Below are 22989 nucleotides of genomic sequence, written 5' to 3'. Positions count from 1 at the left end.
CCAGATATAGGATTAAAAACATCAGTTTTAATAAAACCATAATTTCTATAACATTTTCTATCAAAATAAACTTTATCAAAGTAACTTCAATGGAGCATTGTTGGTCAGTTATAGAAATAAATATAGAAATAATTATGTGGTCCTAAAAAAAATTATATCCTGGAAATTATTTCACCCTTTATATTCCCCAAAGGGTTTAGCAATATCATCAACTATCTCATCAGTGCAAATCTGTCTCTATTTATATAGGACCGTTCAGTATTTCTGAAAGCATTCCAAGAAGGGGATGCACCTGCAGACAAACGTCTAGCAGCCTATCTCATACTGATGAAAAATCCTTCCCCAAGTGATCTCACAAAGATTTTGAGAGTCCTTACAAAGGAGAAGAATGAACAAGTGAAAAGCTTTATTGCCTCACACATTGCCAACATCCTAGACTCTGAAGAAGTAGGCATTGAAGAGTAAGTGAAATATACTTATATATTGTTCTCTTAGGAAGAACAAAGTTCAGACCATAATTGCAGTGGTAGTTATTTAGCAGTCCATTTTTTTCTTGTTTTTTGTTTGCTTGTTTCTTCTCTTTGTTTGAACAAGCACATCAGCTGAGTAAATATGTCTTTGTCAGAGAAACGCCAGCTTACAATCTTTCCTTTAAGTCTTATTTTTACTGTTACTATGTGCAGAGAGCTAGCCATTTGAAATCACCTCAGTTGTATGAATGTCTACAAGTGACACAACAAATCCCTCAACTAAGACTAAATGAGCTTTTGGAATTTATAGTAATCATATTTGCATTGCTATCCTCTTTCCTAGACTAAAAAGCCGAGTTGAAGAAGCTCTGAAAGGAAACCAGGTTCCAACAGCCAAAGATTTCAGAAAATTCTCACAAAACTATCAGATTTCCAAAAGAGTTTCTGTACCTGGAGTTGATCCTGTCTCTGCCAAAGTAGAGGGGAATGTGATATTTGATCCAAACAGCTATGTTCCTAAAGAGACTATGCTAAAAACCACCCTGAATGTGTATGGATTTGGCCCAAGCGATATCTTCGAGGTACAACAATTATCAAAAACTTTTGCTAGTATTCAACAGTTTTCTTTCTCATTTCTGTTTTCTTATAACAACTTTCTCTGAATAATGTATTGTTTTTACAAGCTTTAGGAGAAATTTAAAGATCAGTATGATTACAAGGGGACTTTCATTTAATCTCAATGGGCTTTAGAGCAAGCCATCAATTATGTGATGTCACTTGCCACTGACTGGATAGATGACCCTGTTGGAGTTATTAAAGGCCTCAGCTAGGGTAAAATGAACCCATCTGTAAAAAATTGACTTCATACTAATGAATCATTACTGGCACCCTGAAGTACTCATAGTAGATTTTAAATAAGACACAGCCTATGTGTAGGTTTTTTGTTGGACCTCACCACAGAGATAAAATTGATTGTAAGACCCTGTATTCTGTATCTTCCCTTAATAATCATAGACTTATAGTATACACTTTAAATGTGTTGTTTGTTCCTCAGAAAGTCTGTTATAAAGCTCCAAAGAAGTGGCAAAACTGTCTCAGTTACTGAATTTTCCTGTTCATTTCAGCTTGGCTTGGAGGGAAAGGGGTTTGAACCAACACTGGAAGCTTTGTTTGGAAAGAAAGGATTTTTCCCAGACACTGCAAGCAAGGCCTTATACTGGGTTGACGGCAGAGTGCCAGAGCAGGTTTCCAAGGTGCTCTTGGACTATTTTGATTACTCCCAGGATGGCAAGCAGGATCAGGTACAGCTTGAAAACATTCTCTGCACAGCATGGCATTCCTATCTTTACACAATAATTATAGCACTTCCCTCTGTTGTATATGAACCTTCTCCTCTTCTAGTTAGCTAAAATAGAAATCATTAATGCTATTTAGCAATCTTTTTTTATTAATTCTATGTGGAATGGGCCTTTGTCTGGATACAAACCTATAAGAAGTACATGTGCAGAATAGCTGACATTCGTTAAGTAACTGTTCTGGATATATGAACTTACAAATTTTTCGTAAATCTGTTTTACTACTTTCTGACTGAATTTTCAGGATATCATGAAAGGAATAATGCTTAACCTTGAAAAATTGATAAAAGAATTGAACAACAAGGACGCTCCTGAAGGAAGAGCATATCTGAGAATCCTGGGAGAAGAACTTGGTTACATGAAACTCAATGATTTCAAATTGCTGGGAAGCATGATTTTAAAGAGTGTCAAAACTCTTCAGACTATTCCTGAAATGGTATGTTTCTGATGCACCAATGCATTTTTTTTTTTAGATTTAGGTTGTGTTTATCTGTCTGAAGGACTCTGAGAAACCCATGAAGACTCCTCAATAACCAAGATGGGTGAAACGAAGGAAAAAGGGAAGGTTCAGATCTTACTGTATGATTGAGATATCTAGTGGAACAATGCCCATAACCTTAGTGTTGGCCTTATGTTATACTACTAAATTTCTAATTATGAAAATTTATATTATTGTTGAGCAATAATTCATCTTGTTAATCATGTCAAAGAATGTCAAAAATCATGTCAAGAAAAGAGAATGTAATATAGTTTAGGAATATTTGGTAAAACCCCTCTTTCATTAAAGTAAAAAAATGCTTTGCCATTGACTTTGGGGAAGCCAGAATGTTACATGTTATCTAAACCAACTCACCTTTGTATGTCTGTCAAGGTAGATGATCTTTGTGTATCAAGGCAGGTGATGAAATCTAGTATTCATTAAAGCTGAGATTTTGATAAAAATTCTACTGTATATTTTTTGAAGGGATCTACAGAAGGAATCTGTAGAATTAGATTCTGTACTCTATATGAAATTAATTTTTGGATTATACAGTAACAATTGTTCCATGATCAATTTTTAGAGTACAAAATGTACATATTGCAAAGTGTAGATTTGTTAGTATTCATTTCTTTGTTCGATTCACAGATTGCACAAGCCATCTCAAAAGGTGTTGACAGGGATTTGTTTGTCCACTACATGTTCATGGACAATGAGTTTGAGCTCCCAACTGGAGCAGGTTTGCAACTGAAGTTTGCCTTGTCTGGAATAGCAACCCCTGGGGCCAAAGTAGCTGTGAAGCTTCATCAAAAAAGCGTAAGTCCCAATAGCTATCTTTATTTTGTCTCCTAATAATCTGTGATCTCATTTAGGGATAAAACTGTAACACCAGAAGAATTTTAAAGACTACAAAATACTCTTGAAATTAAATAAACAACTTACAAGAGGTCTCCAGTTAATTTGTGGTTGACATTTACATTAAAGTAAGAAGTAATACATATAATAAAGTATGAGACATAATAAATTTTATTAATTAAAAGTATTTTAGTCACTCTTTCAAAAATAAACCTTTTAATCTCTGTTTATTTCTCTCTTCGTGCTCTCAAATGAGAATAATACAAAAGCTACAGCATGTGAATTTGCTGTTCAAACCAAACAGTTCATAAAAAATTTTGATGTGGCCAAGTCAAAGTGAAAAGTTTGATTTTCAGTTAAAATAAATATTGAAAATTGAGTTGAATTAAATGTTTTTTGATCTGAAAGGAAACATTTTAGAATTGAAACAATTAAAGAGCATGTGACACAATACTAATTATCCAGTTAATAAAAATTACATTAAATATTTTGTTCTTCTTTACAGTTTTAATTACTATTTTGCTCTAATTTAGTCAAAATTTTATGTAATTTTCTCAGTAGTTTAAGTTCACCTAAACTTTTACTTTTCCACCATATACATGATTTAAGTAAAAATAAAGTGATAAGTCCTTAAAGTTAGAACTGGTTGCATTTTAGTTACCGTTGGAATATTTTCTGGAATTTTGCATTCTGTCCCTTCTTTCTGTAATGGCCAAACCAAAAGCTTGAAAGTAAGTTGTTTTCTGTTTAGAGAAATTAAAATCTTGGATCCATTTCTTTTTTGTCAAATAGTTTGCTCATTGTTTTTGAAAACTGCTTTTTTTGTTTTACAATGGAAAATTGGCTCTTGTCTTCAGATTTAAAAATACATGCAAGTAGCTCCATGTACAAAATCTTTCTGAAACATGAGCATTTTTTGCATTAAAGTAAATTTCCTTGGTGTTATCATCTTGCTGTATTTGTCACATAACAGTTGACAGCTATGTGGTCCCTCTACTTATGTGACTTGGGAACCAAAATTTTTTAATAGCAAAATCAAATATATAAAACCTTCCTCTAGATTATCAGAAGTGTTATATTTGTTTTATAAAACCAGTACAAAGTGTACAGGGCAAATAAATACACCATTTTGATTTATTAAATAGATGCAAGCAGAACTCATCGCTAAGCCTTCCGTAGCAATTGAGTTTGTAACACACCTGGGAATAAACATGCCTGAATTTGCTAGAAGTGGTGTGGAGATGAATTCTAATATATTCCATGAGTCTGGAATTGAAGCACATATTAGTATGAAAGCTGGACAGCTGAAATTCAGCATTCCTGCCCCGAAGACTCCAACAAAGCTCCTCAGTATCAGGTAATAAGAACTGAATGAGAACTTTCAAGGCTATGTTTTTCCCATCTCCTCTTGGTTTTTATAGTGATGGAATTGAGAGGCTAGGGTATGTATGAAGAAATTTTCAGTTCGGAAAAAACCTAGACATTGTAAAACTGGGATAACTTCTTTTCTAAGATAAGTAAATAGCACAGATAAGTGGAGACTGGGCTTGCAGATTCTTTAATTTGTCACTTTTTTTTGAAATTTTCAAGAAGACTCTAACCATTTTTACTATTTTGCTTTCTTTCGCACAATATTACTAAAATAGCAATGCCTATTTTTAGATTTAATTTAAATTAACTACTTACATTTTAGAGAAGGCTCAATACACGGAATTATAATTACCAATAATAATACTTATAATAATAAGACAATTGATAATTTAACCACCAAATGTTATTTCATTAAGCCCCTACCTTAATAAGTGATTTTTATTCAGAAAATAGTCTGTTAATAGGACAATGTCTGAACACCTGTCCAGGGAATAAATGGCTCACTTTTCTGTTCCAGCAATACGCTACATTTGGTGTCTCCAGCCAAAACTGAAGAGATCCCACCTCTGATCGAGAACCGAGAAACCTGGACTTCTTGCAAGCCTTTCATTGTTGGTCTAAATTTCTGCACCAAATTATTGTACTCTAATGCCAGTTCCACAGAGGCAGCTCCATATTATCCCTTGACTGGAGAATCCAGGTAAGTCATATCAGCTTTAAGTATGTTTATTTTGTGTTAACTAACCTTCCCCGCTTAGGGCTTAGTATTTACAGTACCCTCTCACATAAAGGAGCTCAGAAAGAAAGGTATTGAAAACTGTATGGTTTCTTCTGTTTGTGGTCACGGACAAAATAGTTCTTTACAAGATATTTGTTTACTCCACCTTTAGATTTGAAGTTGAAATAGTGTCCACAGGCGAAGTAAAGGAATACTCTGCAAGTGCAAACTATGACCTGCAGAGAGAGGGAAATGACCTAATAGACACCTTAAAGTTTGCTGTCCAGGCAGAAGGTAAGAGTCTGAAAAACCCATATGGTTTATCTCAGTTTTGAACTGTGTCATTTGATTAGAAAAGGATTTGTATGAATAAATCAGATTATAATTCTTTATAGTAGAATACCATGTAAATTGATAGATAAATAAATATAGATAGATAGATAGATAGATAGATAGATAGATAGATAGATAGATAGATAGATAGATAGATTAGATAGATAGATAGATAGATAGATAGATAGATACATACATACATACATACATACATACATACATACATAGATACATAGATACATAGATAAATAAAACAAACAAACAAATAAATAAAATAGAATACCAATACAATAGAATATCATTTTCACACCCAAGCAGGCCAACACTTTAACTCAATTTTATTTCATATGTGCAATCCCAGTGCAAGATTTTAATGATCAGAGACTGATTTGGTATCCTAAAAATTCTTCCCCGTGATTTAAATGAGTGTGATGTTACTGAATGGAAACAAGGAAGAGGAGAACTTAATGGGTTCTATATAAACAAGAGAAAAATACCATTTCTAAAATACCATTTCTGATGAAATATGGAAGTGAAGCATACAGATTTAGAAAGAACTGCATAAACACCAAATTTTTCAAAGGCAGAATCTGTGGGATGGCAAGTTTACATAACAAAAGTAGTGACAGGATTAGTGGACCAGCCCGTGGTGTGTTTAGAAGATGAGGAGTAATGAGATGACCCAGTTTCTTATTCCCTCGTCAAATGTTGCGTTAGATCTTTAGGGTGATAAAATTTCCAGTTGATACTTTTTTAGTCTCCTTTCAAGAAAAGTCCAAACAGATTCCATAGTGCTGAATAACCAAAGTGCATTGTATTTTCCAGGTGTAAAGCAGCATGAGGCCACACTGACTTTCAGGTACAACAGAGACAGGAAGATTTTGACCAGTGATGTCCGCATTCCAGATGTTGATGTTGACTTTGGTACAAACTTCAGAATTACTGATGAATCCATTCCTGGGAAGAAAGCATATAACTTTGTCTTAGACTTTAACAACAAGAAGATTTCTGAAGTTACTCTTAGTGGCCAGATAAGGTAACTCAGAAAACCACTTAGACTTTTACAGATACCTTTGAATAAGATAGCTGAAGGTTTTATTGAAGGTAGAAAATCTTGGGGAATTTTATTCCATTTTGGAGAAATTGCTTACATATAGAGACATATAAAACCTCTTGAAGTATTTTATTTGCAATCCATCATGCATACATCAAATAAATACATCTAATACACCAACTGATCTTTCCTACTATATGTACATAGATAATTTGTATTACAAGTTTCTTGAGATAGTTTTTCCATGTTTGCACATACATGACTACAAGAATGACATTGTGCTAGTGTTATTGCAGGTGTGATAATCCAAGGACATAAACAAGGCAAGGCTTGTTCAGAGAGATATTATCTTTTACTGGATACGTTCAGCTCTAAAAAAAGTTATTACATCTCACCATGAAGAAATCTAATGGCACTCAATAAGCAGCAAAACCAAAAATAACTGAGAGCTTCCTGTAAAAATTCCCACGCTTCATGATGAGAATATTTCCGGGAACATCTACAGGGGAGCTAACAAAAATGTTCAGCTTGCCAGGGTTTCTAAAATTGTCTGCCTCACAAGCCCATAACAAAATGAGCTGATCACATTCTTTAATAAACCTCAATCTTCCATGGAATTCTGTGATCTTGATGGTGCCCCAGGGAGTCTTTGTCTTTGCTGTTCATGCAGAATTGCCTCTGATATCAGTGGGAGCTTTGGACAGATGTCAGGGACCTCAATTCCCTTTCATTTGCACTAACATAATATTAGAAGTTTGCTCAAGTCAACAAAGCTACAGAGATATAAAATAAATGTGAATAAAGGAAAATGAAGCCCAGTGGTGTAATATATTTTGTCAAGTGTTTTTTTATGTGATTCATGGCCACAGTCTGTATCCGTAGTAGAGAATTCAGCTTGAGTAAGGAGTTCACATGTTGGTTCAGGTACAACTTTACCAAGACAGGTACATATTTCCATCCATTTCAGTATTATGAAATTAATACAGAATTATTATTGTGTGTATATGCACAGTAGTGTTATAATAATTTGCCATAGATTTCCCAAAGTATCTAACAGAAGCTGAAAACATTCATTGAATTGGAACAAAGTTTACAATTTTGATTCAATCTACTTTTTTATAACATCTGTTATGCCTTTACTACAGATTTAAATGCTGAAATTGCTCCTGAAACATATGTGAAAAAGTAGAGTGAAATGTTTTATAGTCACATTTACTTTCTGCTTTCACAGATATGCTGGAATGGAAGAGATAATGTTAGGAGGCACCATTTCTATTCCTCGCCTGCAAACAGAATTTAGAACTGAAGCACTGGTTAATTATTCACCAACCAAAGGATATCTTCAAATAAGCTCAGCAGCAACAACTGATGAAAACTCAATTTCAGAAAGAGTTCTTCTCAGATATGGTAGGGGCAAAAACATGATTCATGTGTACAATCTATCAATTTAAATATATTCTTACATTAGTTTATAGTATATTCCGAAACAGAATAAGAATATTAATAATCTTACCCTTTTCTTTTATATTCATGATTTCCAGATCCAGAGAAAGTTGAGTTAGAGTGGAATTCAGGTGCCAGTGCTGCTGTGAAAAGAATGTCTTCTGGCTTTCTAGTTGACTTCTCAGACTACCCAAAAACTCTAGAGAAGCATGCCAATGAACTGCTGGATCGGAAAGTGGCTCATACAGATATGACACTGCGACATATTGTGTCACAATTTATCGTGGTATGTTTCAACCTACAGTAGATACTGCAGCTTGACCACATAGCCCTGGTGAATACTTCCCTCCCCCATGGAGGCCAAAATCGGAACTACTTGTAAAAGCACTCATCAGATTGAATAAGATGTATATTTTCAACTTTGATTGAACCAGTGATTTTATTAGATGCCTAGGGCTCAGTATATGGATAGTTACAATGGCTTTCAGATAACTTACTGGGAAGTCCTGAAACTAGTTATTTACTTTGAAAAACTTGTCTCCTCATTGCAGGCAACCAACACCTGGCTGCAAAAGGCATCAAAAGATGTCCCCTATGCCCAGAGTCTGCAAGACAAACTGAATGGATTACAGGAACTGAATATTCAGAAAATTAACCTGCCGGTTATCACCATTCCTGAAGAACTTTTCATGAAAAGGTAGGGAGAGAAATTAGGATAGTCACACAGGAAACTGAAAATAGATATTTGTTCATATTTTTGTGTTATCTTATTTTACTTTGTTTTATAAAACAGCATGGAGTTGCAGTGAACATTAGCATAAAATTGGAATCACAGAAGAGTATTTTAAGATCAGACAGATAAAATTATATGGATGAAATTATATATGTCTTTAATACAGATTTGACTTTATAGCAGTCATTCCTGCAGTATATTAATATATCCTGAAGTATTGGTGAAGTATTGGGTTATATAGTAATGAGAACTGAACAAAAATCATAGAATCATAGAATGGTTTCAGTTGGAGGGGACCTTAAAGATCATCTAGTTCCAAGCCCCCCGCCATGGGCAGGGACACCTTCCACTAGACCAGGTTGCTCAAAGCCCCATCCAATCTGGCCTTGAACCCTTCCAGGGAGGCAGCAGCCACAACTTCTCTGGGAAACCTGTTCCAGTTCCTCACAACCCTCATAATGAAGAATTTCTTCCTTATATCTAATCTAAATCTACCCTCTTTCAATTCAAAGCATTCAATAAAATACAATTCAAAAAATACAGCATTCAGCAATCTTAACTCTAAGCCATAGAGCTAATGAAGCCAGGCTTCCCATAGATTTGTGTCCTGCATCCCTACAGACCCTATGTCTTTGTCCATAACCCTAATATCTGTACTTTTTTTCTGTGCAGTTCTATTGGACAGTTCTTCCCTTCCCCTACACATACTGGTTGACCTCCACCGTTATAGTACCCTGACCTCTTACTATGTCTGACTCCATCCGTCACTTGCTCAAAGGCAACACATGATATGGTTGGACCCATATGGACTGGATTCTTGCACTAGTTTGGGCCCACCTCCTCTACCTAATAGAAGGTTTCACAAAACTTGCATGAATGTAATTACCCTTGAAGCTTTTACCCATCTGTCAAATTTGATAAAAATCATCCAGTATGTTAAACATTTCTAAAAAACGGTTTGACAAACAAAAAGAGAGACTGGAAGTCAGATAAATAGTGTATTTCTTCAGTTTCTAGGAAATTAGACTGTAAGTCTGCCAGCGTGGATCTAGACTTTAAAATGCTCATGCACCTGCCAGGATTTGCTCTCATTACAGCTCCTAGCACATATTGTTCTTGCAACTTAATGTTCATATCACATTGCTGCTCTGTGCATAAGAATTCAAGAAACAGTGTTGCTTGGTAGTATCTTCAGAATACACCAAGAGCTAACACTGTGATAAATAAAAACATGTCTGTATAGTTTTTCCATGATCTAGGGAAATATTGATGGCTAAAATGGATGTAAATGACCACAGAAGCTAGTGTAAAATTGGATTATGAAAACAGATGGACAACAGTCTTGCATGTTTTCTCTTAGCACTGTTTTTCTATGTACTATCTATCTTTCACTGTGGTAATATGAAACTGTATCTTAATGATACACATCTCTATTGTTTCCATTATGTTCCCAAGTTAGGAAAAAAATGTTTTTTTTCCTATATTCTTCTCAGCAGTACATATTATAATACTAATAGTAATTTCTACTGCTCTGTGATGTTGCTTTTTTAACTATTTGATATAAAGAAATAAATTTCAAAAATGTTTCATTAATTTTCATTTTAGGATATAGCTTTAAGTCCAAAAAATAAGATTTTGTAATATAAAAGACCAGTTAGGCAAACAAAAAAAGCATCTTTGCCAGTTTATTGTTCATGCACAAATTAAGGCCGAATTCCCTCCTGTTTTGTCTTTTCATAATTACACTTTTTCCCCACTAGCTTTCCAGCTGGCGATCCATTTTTTCCAGTCCTAGCTCCTGGTCAAATGGTTAGATTTTTATTTATTTTTATTCAAAAAAAAAAAAAAAGCTGAATATTTGCGTGAAATTTTGAAACACTTATCAGAAATATAAATTCTTTATAATTTAGTTTCTTAGAACTTGTAATACTAATAAGACTTTTTATGCATTTTTAAAAGAATACTTCACTTTTTTTAAGAAGAGTATAATCTTCTTTTTCTGGTACTCAGCATGCCACATTGCACAAGTGTGGCAGTTTTTTGAGGATTTTTTTCCTGTATGTGAGCTATTTTCATTCAAATACCTTCATTTTGAGAATCATTTTCATGCCAATACATCTTGTCATAAAAGTTCATAAAGCAGATTTGGATTCTCAGAGTAGCAAATCAAACACAGGATTCACAACAGTTGTGTATTCAGCCCCTTGAATGATGCTCTCTGTCTGTGAGCTAAAGTTAGTTAAGTTCTGAACAAAGAATCAGGAACCTTTGAATTCTAATACAAGGTCTTACGAAAAGAATGTCATTCTGGACTACTTGATCTATGAGTCTCCATGCTTATGAAATAAGGGGAAAAAACATTGACAGAATTCACTGATACCAAAAGTGCTTTCAGTAAATTCTGATAGATGAGTGTGTAAAAAATGCTGATAATAATAGATGATCTTTACATTTCTCTCTAAACCTAAAGTTGGGACATTAATATAATCATGTAAGTAAGATCAGTATCATGGGAATATTAGGAATCATGGAAATTTATGTATATGGTTCATGGACTTACAGTTTCTAATAGAGTCACTTTTATTTTCTAGTGAAGGACGGATCAGATACAGCTTAAATAAGAATAGTTTTCTGATTAATATCCCATTGCCATTTGGTGGAAGATCATCCCGTGACATAAGGGTGCCACAGACTGTTAAAACACCTCCTCTGGTAATGGAGTCAATGGGAATAAGCGTGCCATCTCAGGAATACAGAATCCCAACTTTTACAGTTCCAGAATCCTACCCTCTTCGTGTGCCTTTACTTGGCACTTTAGAGGTCTCTGCTAATGTGTACAGCAACTATTACAACTGGACAGCAGCATACACTTTGGCTAATAGCACCACAGAGAAAGCATCCAGCATAAGAACTACTTATAATACAAACGCTGATTCAGTTTTTGAGCTACTTTCCTACAGTGTGAAAGGTAAGAATGTGTGATGAATACTACAGTGATGGCAAAACTATTTTAATTATTTTTCATGTATCAGGTACAGCACATTTTCCTGTTGCTTATTTAAAGAAAGATGTTGTATAATCTCAAACCAGTTTCTCTTTGTTTTTAAAGATATTATGTGAGTCTGTTTATTCAGGCATTAAAGGTGAAGTCAGATTAATTCAGTAAAGACTTTTAAGGTCCATGTTTTCCTAGATATTCCCTGCTGAAGAAAAAGTCCTTCAAACCTGAAGGCATGATTCTACAATCTGACAAGTCAAGTGTTTTCAAAATCATGTGCATGTGTAGATATGCCCACAGTTTATTTCTAGCTCTATTTTTACAGATATATAGATATACTTTTTTTTAATCATTTATATATGTCCATATACTGCTATAACTACATAGCAGTTATCCTGGACTCAGACTGGTATTTTTAAGTTAGTTCCTCTAAAATTGCAGTTTGAGTTCTCAAATTGCAAAAGGACAAGCTAATTTCAGTCTTTTCTAAACTCCCCACCATAAATGAAGCATGATAAAGAAAACATTAAAACCCAGGAATGTTAGATATGAGTTATTCTTGAGAGTCCATCTTCTTAATTTAATTTTAAATAATGACATAACTTCCTGTCATTTCACATAATTATATTTAGTAATGTAGAGATTTAATTTATTCATAGTTCAAAACTTTAGCTCCAAATATCAAAATAATAACAATTTTTACAGAAATATTTGGAACTTACCAAAACATTTTGGCCTTTATAGCAAAATGGTATAATATTAATTGCAATTCAAGCAGTAACATAAAAGCTTAGTGGCATCAGACAAAGTCTTAAAGAGAAAAATATATAAATTACACTGTTGTCTTTTGTCTCCTTTTTCCTATTTCAGGTTCTGGAGAAGCATCATATAACAGAAATGGACTCACCTGTGTATATGAAAATCACCTGAAGCATAGACTCTTAACATCAGTTTTTAAGTTGTCCAGGACAAAGAGTTATGAACCTAGTCCAATTGCAAACTACACCATATCACTTATGGCATCCAGTACTCTGGGTCCTCAGTTTTCATTTTCTGGTGACATTGTTTCTGAAAAGACAAATAACGTGAATATCAATAATGTCAAGATGGAAGGGCAGCTGGAAGTGGCTTCTGTCTTTGCAAGAAGCATCTACACTCTGTCAAGCTCATACAATGAAAAGAGACGGCTTTTAGAAGGAAAATCAAATCTGAAGTTGGATTCTTCTTACCTTCAGGCTACCAATCAGATATCCAGCAGATACAGTGATGATTTATTTTCCATTACTTCAATTTCTGATGTACAAAGCGGACTATTAAAGAACACAGCTTCACTGAAGTATGAAAACAGCCAGCTGAAACTGACATCTGAAACAAATGGCAGGTATCGACATACTGCAGGTGTCAATAAGCTTGAAGTAATTCTGTCAAAGAAGATGGCAGCACTTCGATCTGAGTACCAAGCCACTTACAAGCAAACCCAGTATTATGCCTTGTTTGCAGGTTCTCTCAATTCCCATGATCTTGTTTTCAACACTGATATCTCTATGACTGATCAAAGGAATCGAGCTGCACATAAATCATCACTCAATGTAAATCAGTACGGTCTAGCCAGCAGTGCTACCACAAATGTGCAGTTTAGTCCATTGACAATGCAGAGTGAAATGAATGCCAAACTTGATACAGCTGGAGGCTCCATGTCACTATCTTCTTCTGGGCGCTATGGTAAAAACAATGCAAAATTCAATCTAGGTGGAAGAGTGAGCCTAATGGAAATAACTCTGGGAAGTGAATATCAGAGTACAATTCTGGGTGTGGACAACAAACATGTTTTAAACTTCAGAGTTAATAGAGAAGGACTCAAATTTTCAAATAATTTGCAAGGATCGTTCAAAGAGATTAAGTTGGAGTACACCAATGACTTGAATATTCCTGGCTTATCCTTAACATTTGCTTCAAAGTTAGACAACAGCTTCAGCTTTGACAAGTTCCACAAGCATGTTTTTGACCTACAACTTCAGCCTAGCTCACTTACGGCTAAACTGAGCAATAATATTAAATACACTAAAACAGAAGTATCCAACAAAGCAGAACTGCTTCTCGAGCCTTTGAATCTGAACTTGGGTGGCAATGTCAGAGGAGCCTATGGAGTAGATGAAATAAGGCATACCTACACGATTACATATGCTGATCTATCTGCAAACTTTAAAACAGATACAGTCGCAAATGTTCAAGGCACAGCAGTGAGTCACAGAGTTAATGTGAATGTGGCAGGACTTGCTTCCTCAATTACTATGAATACAAACTGTGATTCCAGATCTCTACGTTTCAGCAATGCTGTGCGCTCCACTATGGCCCCATTTGCTATCACTGCTGACATACATACCAATGGTAATGGAAAGCTGATTGCTATGGGCGAACACACAGGAGACCTTTACAGCAAATTCCTGTTTAAAGCAGAGCCTCTTGCTTTCATTTTCTCCCATGATTACAGAGGATCTACGAGTCATAGTGTGAAGTCTACAGGAAGATACACTACCCTGCTTGATAACAAAGTTCATATGCTTTTTACTCCATCAGAGCAGTCAAGTGCTTGGAAATTGAAAAGTCAGCTAAACAATAATGTATATTCACAAGATCTCAGTGCCTACAATGATGCAGAAAAGACCGGTGTGGAACTTAGTGGAAGAGCTTTAGCAGATCTCTCTGTAATGGATATATCAGTCATACTGCCATTCACATCTGAAGAAGTTAATTTAATTGATGTATTTGGCCTCAGGAACAGTGTGTCAGATCCTCAAGAATTCAGCATCTCTGGCTCTGTGAAGTATGACAAAAATAAAGATATGCATGTTATTAACCTGCCATTCTTGGAACATTTGCCAGTTTACTTTGAACAAATCAGAGGCACCATTCTCTCCACACTGCAGGCCATACAAAGTTACCTGAAGAACATTAACATAGAACAACATATGAGAAAATACAAGGCAACTTTGGATAAACTCCCACAGCACATTAATGATTACATGGACAAATTAAATATGAAAGGCAGAGTTATCAGCATGAAAAATAAATTGATTGCTTTCACAAAGGACTACAGAATAACATCTGATGATCTCCAAATTATGCTGGAAAAATCCATGGCCAATCTTCAAGATATATTGTCTCAGATGCAGGTCTATCTGATACATATTGAGCAATACATCAAAGATCATTATGAGCAGTATGACATTAAAGCACTCATTACACAGCTTCTTGACCAAATAGTTGAAACAATGACAGCCCTAGATAACAAATATAAGATAAGAATGACTGCAGTTGACACTATTCAAAAATTGCAATTTTTTTTTCACCAGTATTATCCTAGCAAAATTGGAAGCAGCACTTGGGCTTGGATTAAAAATGTAGATGACAAGTACAAGATTACAGGTGGGATACAGGAAAACCTAGAACAACTCAAGATACAGATTCAGAATATAGATGTCAGACGCATTGCAGAAAAACTGAAACAGCAGATTAAAATGTTTGATGCTAAAGAAGTTTTAGAAAAATTGAAACGTTCATTACCAATTGAAAAAATTAATGAAGTTCTTGAGCAAATCAAAGACTTTATTCTAAACTGGATGGAGGAGTATGAAGTGTCTGAGAAGATCAATGCTTTCCAAGGTCATATGCGCAAACTGATTGTAAAATATGAAATTGATAAGCAGGTATATTTTTTAATGGACAGAATGATTGAACTGCTTAACCAGTACAGAATAAAGGAAACTGTCCAGAAACTGACCATCTACCTGAAAAATATTGATGTGAAGTCATGCTTTGATAAAGTTGTTGCTTTTATTGATGATGCTGTCAAGAAAGTACAAACCTTTGATTATGAAATGATGATAAAGGAAGTCAACAAGTTCCTTGACATGGTTATTAAAAATCTCAAGTCTTTTGACTATAACCAGTTTGTTGATGACACAAATAACAAAATCCGAGATATGACCCAGAAAATAAATGAGGAACTCGGAAATCTAGAACTTCCACAGAAAGTAGAAGCATTGAAACAGTATATGAAAGATTTCAGAGCTGTGATTTCAAAATACGTGGAACAACTAGGGGACACCAAGCTTGCTGCAATAATAAACTGGTTCAAGGAGCTCATAAACTCAACAACATTTGCTAATCTGAAAGCCAAGGTGAATGAACATCTGGAAGACCTACGAGAGAGGATTTCTGAAATGGATATTTCCCAGGAATTCCAGTGGTATCTTCAGAAGATAAGCCAATTCTACAATTCTGTTGTCATATACATTTCTGACCAGTGGAACATAACTTTTAAGAAAATTGTTGCTTTGGCTGAAGAGTATGATCTGAAAAATTGGGCTGAAAATTTAGGCCAGTTTGTTGAAACAGGATTTAAAGTCCCTGAAATCAGAACTATTATAGTCACTATACCTGCCTTTGAGGTTAGTCTCCGAAGTCTTCAGGAAGCAACATTTCAAACACCAGACTTCATTGTTCCACTGACTGATTTGCATATCCCCTCCTATGAGATAAATATTAAGAGATTAAAGGACATAAAAGTCAAAATGAAATTTACTACCCCAGAATTTACAGTTCTAAATGCCTTTAAAGTTCCTTCCTATACAATTGACTTGAATGAGATTAAACTTCAGATTGTGAGAACAATAGACAAACTCATGTCTGGTGAATTTCAGTTGCCAGCAATTGATTTGTATTTTAAAGATCTGAAGATGAGAGATATGCCTTTTTCTGACATTTCTTTCCCAGAAATACAAATGCCTCAGTTTCAAGTACCAGAATTATTGGTTCCAAAGCTAAATCTAAATGAGCTCCAGATTCCTAACATGAAGATACCAGAGTTCCAGCTTCCACGTATCCCACATACTGTGACTGTCCCTACATTTGGCAAACTGTCTGGTGCTTTCAGAGTCACCTCTCCATTCTTTACGCTGTCTACACAAGCTGAGGTGCATAATACTACAACATCTGCAAACAGTCCAGAATTCGTGACCTCCCTTTCAGCTCAAACAACGTCCAAATTAGACTTCCTAGTTCTTAGTGTTATTGCGGATTCACGTCTCTTGGCCCCTGAGATGAAGCAGCTGAACCTTAAAAATTCCATGAAGGTCAACCACAGGTTCTTTAAAGTTGATCACACCAATGAAGTTGTATTTTTAGGGACTTCAGTAGAAGGTGAAGCTGAAACTAGAGCAAACTTATATACAACAAGAAATTCAGTAGAACTACAGAATAATTTAATGCTCAAGCTGCAAAGAAAAATTTGGATGCAGAGTGGAACAGCATATTCCCACAGGCTGAATATTCCACAAGCTGATTTCTCCAGCCAGGTTGATCTGGTCAATAATATGACTACAGAGGTAGAAGCAGGACACATATCATTTACCTCCACTGGTAAAGGAAACTGGAAATGGGCTTCTCCTAATTTCTCCGATGAAGGCACTCATGATTCACATGCCACTTTCAGGGTTGAGGGCCCCATTATTACATTTTCTGCCAACAACAGAATAAATGATAAGTACCTGAAAGTCAACCAAGCTATGAGATATGAATGTGGTTTCCTAAATTATGCAACACTTCAGATTCAGTCTGAAATTGAGTCACAGCGTGTGGGACGTAGTGTTTTGAATGTAAAAGGCACAGGACAGCTTGGAGGAATGAAAGTAGAATTTACAGGCTCGCACAATGCTCGGCTCAATGGACGGATTACTGGAACTGTAAATAATGAGCTTTCCTTCTTGGCACAGCCTTTTGAAATTCGTCTTCTAACAAACAATGATGGAAACGTGAAAATCGGCTTCCCAATGAAACTGACTGGCAAAATTGACTTCCTGAATAACTATGGTTTTGCACTCAGTTCCTCTGTTCAGCAGGTCAGCTGGCAAGCTACTGGCAGATTCAATCAGTACAGATATTCCCATAATATGTCTGCTGGCAACAATGATGACAGAATTGAAGCTCATGTTGAAATGAATGGAGATGCCAACCTGGACTTCCTAAATATTCCTCTAACTATTCCTCAGTTTCAGGTTCCCTACACTGCAATCAAAACTCCTCAGCTAAAAGATTATTCACTGTGGGAACAGGTAGGCCTGAAGGATTTATTGAAGACAACAAGACAATCCTTTGATTTAAATTTGAATGCTCAGTATGAGAAAAACAAAGATATGCATGTAATCCCACTTCCTTTAGCAACAGTACATGAAGCACTTAATAAATACATCATTTTCTTCAATAAGCATTTTGAGAGAGGAAGAAACACCGCTTTAGATTTTCTCACAAAGTCATATAATGAAGCCAAAACAAAATTTGATAAATACAAAATACAGACATCACTGAACAAACTACCACGGACCTTCAGGATTCCAGGATACACTATTCCAGTTGTGAATATTGAGGTTTCTCCTTTTACTGCTGAGATGCCAGCCTTTGGTTACATGCTCCCAAAAGAAATAAGCACGACAGGATTCACAGTCCCATTCATTGGCTTTTCAGTACCATCTTACACACTAGTCTTACCTTCTCTGGAGCTTCCAGTCCTTCATGTCCCACAGGATCTACGCACTCTAAAGCTTCCTAGATTCAGAATCAACAGCCCATCAAACCACATCTTAATTCCTGCCATGGGAAACATTACCTACGACTTCTCATTTAAATCCAGTGTGATCACTTTAACTGCAAATGCTGGGCTGTTCAATCAGTCAGATATTGCTGGGCAACTCAGTGTCTCATCCTCTTCTGTCATTGATGCACTGCAATTTAAGCTGGATGGTTCAACAAGTTTGACAAGAAAAAGGGGGTTGAAGCTGGCCACAGCATTGTCCCTGAGTAATAACAAGTTTCTAGGAGGAAGTCATGACAGCACTATTAGTCTCACAAAGAGGAACATGGAAGCTTCAGTGATAACAAATGCCGAAATCAACGCAGCTCTTTTAAAAATTAATTTCAGCCAAGAACTTTCTGGAAATACTAAGTCTAAACCCACTCTTTCCTCAGGACTAAAATTAATGTATGATTTTAATACTCCTAAATACGGCACCAGTGCTAAGGGAGGAATTGCTCACAAACTTGCTTTAGAGAGCCTTACATCTTACATAGCAGTAGAAAGTTCTACAAATGGAGATATTGATGGAGTATTTTATACTGGAAATGCATTTTCTGGAAGTTTAGACCATGAGGCAAACACCTATCTGAATGCTAATGGAGCTCGGTCATCTCTCAAGCTTGAGGCCCACTCCAAAGCAGATGGACTCTGGAACAGTGAAATTAAAGAAATACTTGCAGTTGAAGCATCTAGCCATCGTGTTTATGCAATCTGGGAGCACAATGGTAAGAACTATGCACGATATACACCTCTTTTCACAACAACAGGGGCTCAGAGATGCAAAGCAACCTTAGAGATGGCTCCTTGGGCTATATCAGCAGATGTTCAGCTTCAAGCCACTCAGCCAAATTCCTTCCTGGATACAGCCTCTGTTAATCAAGTTGTCATAGTGAAGATCAATACTGCAAACCAGAAAGTTGTCTGGAAGGGTAAAGGCCAAATTCAGTCATTATCTCTCAGTCATGATATGCAGTTATTGAATGAAAAATCAAAGGCAAAGTTTGATATTTCTGGATCTTTGGAAGGATACATGGACTTCCTCAAAAACATGAAATGTCCCATTTCTGAGAAGAGCTTATGGGATATCTTGAAGTTGGATGTCACTACCAGTACTGACAGAAAACAGTACTTAAATGGTTCAGCATCCCTTGTGTACACAAAGAGTGATGACGGTTACTTTTTCCCCATACCTGTGAATAAGCTGACTGATGGCTTCACTTTCAGCATTCCTGAGTTACACCTAAAGGCTCCCAGCCCTGTTCTCAGCACTCCAGAGTTCAGAGTTCCTTTCACCACTCTTCAGGTCCCAGCATACACCATTGACTTGCGCAACATAAAAATTCCACAGACACTAAACACAATGCCATTTGATGTCAATTTACCCACACTGCCAAAATTAAGATTCCCCAAAGTGGATGTAGGAGCCAATTATATTACATTAGAAGAATATAAAATACCATATTTTGAGGTGACAATACCTGAATACCAAATAACTGTGTCTCAATTCACTCTTCCAAAGAGTATTTCTCTTGGCAGTTTCCACGTAGATCTGGATGAAGTAGCTAATAAGATTGCAGATTTTGATCTGCCTACAATTACAATTCCTGAACAGAAAATTGTGATTGCCCCCCTCAAAATATCCTTGCCTGCTGGAATTTACATCCCATCATTTGGTGCCTTGACTGGATCTTTCAAAGTTGCTTCCCCTTTGTACAATGTCACCTGGAGAACAGACCTAACAAACAACAAGGATTCTTTTGAACAGTCCATTGACTCTACGTGCAGCTCAACATTGCAGTTCCTGGAATATGACTTGAATGGTAAGACATTAAAATTCTATATGCCATAATTTAGGGAGAAATACTGTATGCTAGGTTTTTTCAGATTTCCCCCCCCCCCCCCCCCCCAGGACTTTGCATATGAAGCTGTTACTGTCTATTTAGTGTTGTTGTTAGATTATACTTCTTTATCATCAGCAGCATTTTTTCATAAATTATTATCGGTCTCAGTCAGTCACCCTGAAGGCTAATGACTAGCTAAATGTATAACTAATGGATTACTGTGAAAAAAAAAAAAAAAAAAAAAAAAAAAAAAAAAGTAAAAGCTCTCTTTTCTGCATAGTAGTTCCTTATTTTAAATTGTGAACAATATAACATTCTTTCATTACATATGATAATACATGTAAAGGAGGGAAGGCAGGCTGACTCTCTGATTCAATTCAGATAAAGACATACCTATATTTTTTCCTTAGGAACTACGTGTTTTTGATTTAAAAAAATATTTTAACTCAGAGCTCTAGACTTTAAAATACTAAAAATATACATCAGAATAAAATTCTAAACTCTCAAGAAATTAGAATCCCTATTTGTGATCTGCATTAATACAAAATGTTATATCCATGTTGTTCTAAATACAGAGAAAAAATGAATTTTAAAATAGTCTGATTGCACAAATATTTTCATATCCTTTTATTTGAAATATTATGGGCATTGGGTTTCTTGATGCATAATTTTACATACTACTGAAACACCCCACAGCTGGCCATCTAACATACAACTGGATATGTATTTTTTATTGTTTGCTGCTAATTTCTGCAAATACACACATTTGAAATCTTTTTCACAGTTGTTTCAAACTACAAATATGAAGAAGGCATGTTTGTTATGAAGACAACTGGCAGCTTTTCACATCGTGACTTGAGTGCAAACTACAAGGAAGATCTTACTCTTTCAGGAATTAGGTAAAGATTTGCTCCAATAATATAATTTATAATAGACAAAATTGCCAATGGTGTATTGTTGCATTGATCTCTAGTGCCCCAGAGTGCTTTGCTGTAATTAATAAGAACCTATGTAGCTACCATGTCATTATTGTCTGTGCCTTTTCCCCACTCAAGATAACTGGACAACTGTTCCCTCTCAGCATTTCTAGAATAGCTTTTCTCAGCAGCCCCATTTCAGAAATCTGCTGAGATATAAACACAGTATTTTACAATCAGAGCAGTTCTAGATCTGACCATCAACATAGTGGGCTTTTTTCACTGGATCCCTCTGTCACCACAAGCCATTAAAGAGGAATTTTTATTCACAAGTACCAGTACTAGAGATTACAGAGTTGGCTTTCTGATTGCCTGTTTTGATCTGCAAGTGTTGAGTTGATATATCCAAGGCACAATCTGTGAAGACAAGTACAAATGCAAATAAAAAATACTGCTTATACTTGTGTTGGTGGAAAAAATTGTAGTCAGCTTGTAGAAGTCTGTAGAAAGCTGACAGTGGTACAGCTATAGGGGTTTTTTTGCTGCCCTAATTTAATGAAAATTCTCAACAGAGCTCAATATAGTTTTATCTAAACCAGGAAAATTGGAGTGACATGAAGTTTTGAATGTGTTAGGCTAAACCCTAGGAAATGTGGATAATAAACCCCTACATTTTCTTTTAATGGCAAAGGCACTGTTTACATGCATATATATATATATATATATATATAATGGGTGGTGTTGTATTTAGACATACTGCATTTGGCTTGTGCTTTGTGCATTCCTTCATAGCTGTGTTTTCACTGTTTTAGAGTCATGGACAACACTGCATCACTAGACATCATCAGCCCAACTTTTACAGATGTTCATATGCGTTATCAAGAGACTGACAGGAGCTTATCCGGCTCAGTATCTTCACCCTCTGCTGGGACCTTGGGCTATGTCATTGAAATGGATACTGACATTCTCACAGCAAAAGTTTACTACCAAACTCGGGTAAGCTTGGTATGAGCCAAAAAAAGCAAAAAGGTTGAGCGTGGTCAGAGGAAAAGTTCCCCTTTAAAGTTTATGTATGTTTATGTTAAGACATAAATTAGCCACCAAATAAATAGTATAGTATCAGTAATTAAATTTTTGCTTCCTACACTGTCCTTTCCAATACTGAAAGTAGCAGCTGTGTGAAAAAGCTGTTTCAGCTCCTCCACACAGTTATTTTTGCCCTCTCCTATGATCAAGAAGGCACACCCACTGAAAGTGAAGGAAGTACAAAGCCAGTTTTAGATAAGCCACCCATCAGGTTTAATATATAACCTTTAGGCTATTTATAATTATTACAAAGTAGCCATTATAGGATTCAGGACACTGGAAGAGGTCACACCATATGTAGAGTGTCTTTTTAAATCCATTAATATATCACAATACATTACGAGAACTAAAAGCCTTACTGGATTTGCTAATAAACATGCTATTATTATTGGGATGCTGCAATAATTTCAAACTTAAACCCTTACCTTCCAAAATTATATACTAATTTAGTAATCAAAAGCAACTCATAATTCACTATTTACTACTTAATACTAGAAATTTTATGTAAATAGATTTTCATTGAAGGATGTTTAATTACTCTGAGTAACTCTCTAAATTGTCTCATTGATTTAAATCATTACAAAATTAAATCCTCTTATATTTTCATATGAATAAAATGCTTTTTGATTTTACTTTAAATGATTTCAAGAATGATTAGAAGGCTCATTTTACCAAGTAATTCACATGCCTTATGAGACGTGATAGG

The 22989-nt window shown here is 35.5% G+C and overlaps 1 protein-coding gene across 1 annotated transcript in view; it reads left to right on the top strand.

The window, feature by feature from the left end:
* The window catches only part of APOB (apolipoprotein B), a 38038-nt gene that overhangs the window by 11838 nt on the left and 3211 nt on the right, over positions 1–22989 (top strand). The window contains exons 13-28 of the mRNA XM_009964358.3: positions 250–461; positions 814–1051; positions 1595–1771; positions 2070–2261; positions 2952–3119; positions 4304–4515; positions 5047–5229; positions 5420–5541; positions 6406–6616; positions 7866–8041; positions 8176–8363; positions 8629–8774; positions 11402–11778; positions 12679–20259; positions 21065–21179; positions 22010–22193. Of these exons, the coding sequence (XP_009962660.3) occupies positions 250–461; positions 814–1051; positions 1595–1771; positions 2070–2261; positions 2952–3119; positions 4304–4515; positions 5047–5229; positions 5420–5541; positions 6406–6616; positions 7866–8041; positions 8176–8363; positions 8629–8774; positions 11402–11778; positions 12679–20259; positions 21065–21179; positions 22010–22193 (10482 nt within the window). The remainder of the gene's footprint in view (positions 1–249; positions 462–813; positions 1052–1594; positions 1772–2069; positions 2262–2951; positions 3120–4303; positions 4516–5046; positions 5230–5419; positions 5542–6405; positions 6617–7865; positions 8042–8175; positions 8364–8628; positions 8775–11401; positions 11779–12678; positions 20260–21064; positions 21180–22009; positions 22194–22989) is intronic.

The sequence above is a fragment of the Tyto alba genome, unplaced genomic scaffold, assembly GCF_018691265.1.
Source record: "Tyto alba isolate M040663 unplaced genomic scaffold, T.alba_DEE_v4.0 Super-Scaffold_40, whole genome shotgun sequence".
NCBI classification, from domain to species: Eukaryota; Metazoa; Chordata; class Aves; order Strigiformes; family Tytonidae; genus Tyto; species Tyto alba.
The sequence above is the reverse complement of the archived record's forward strand: the minus strand, read 5'-3'. Positions and strand labels throughout refer to the sequence as shown.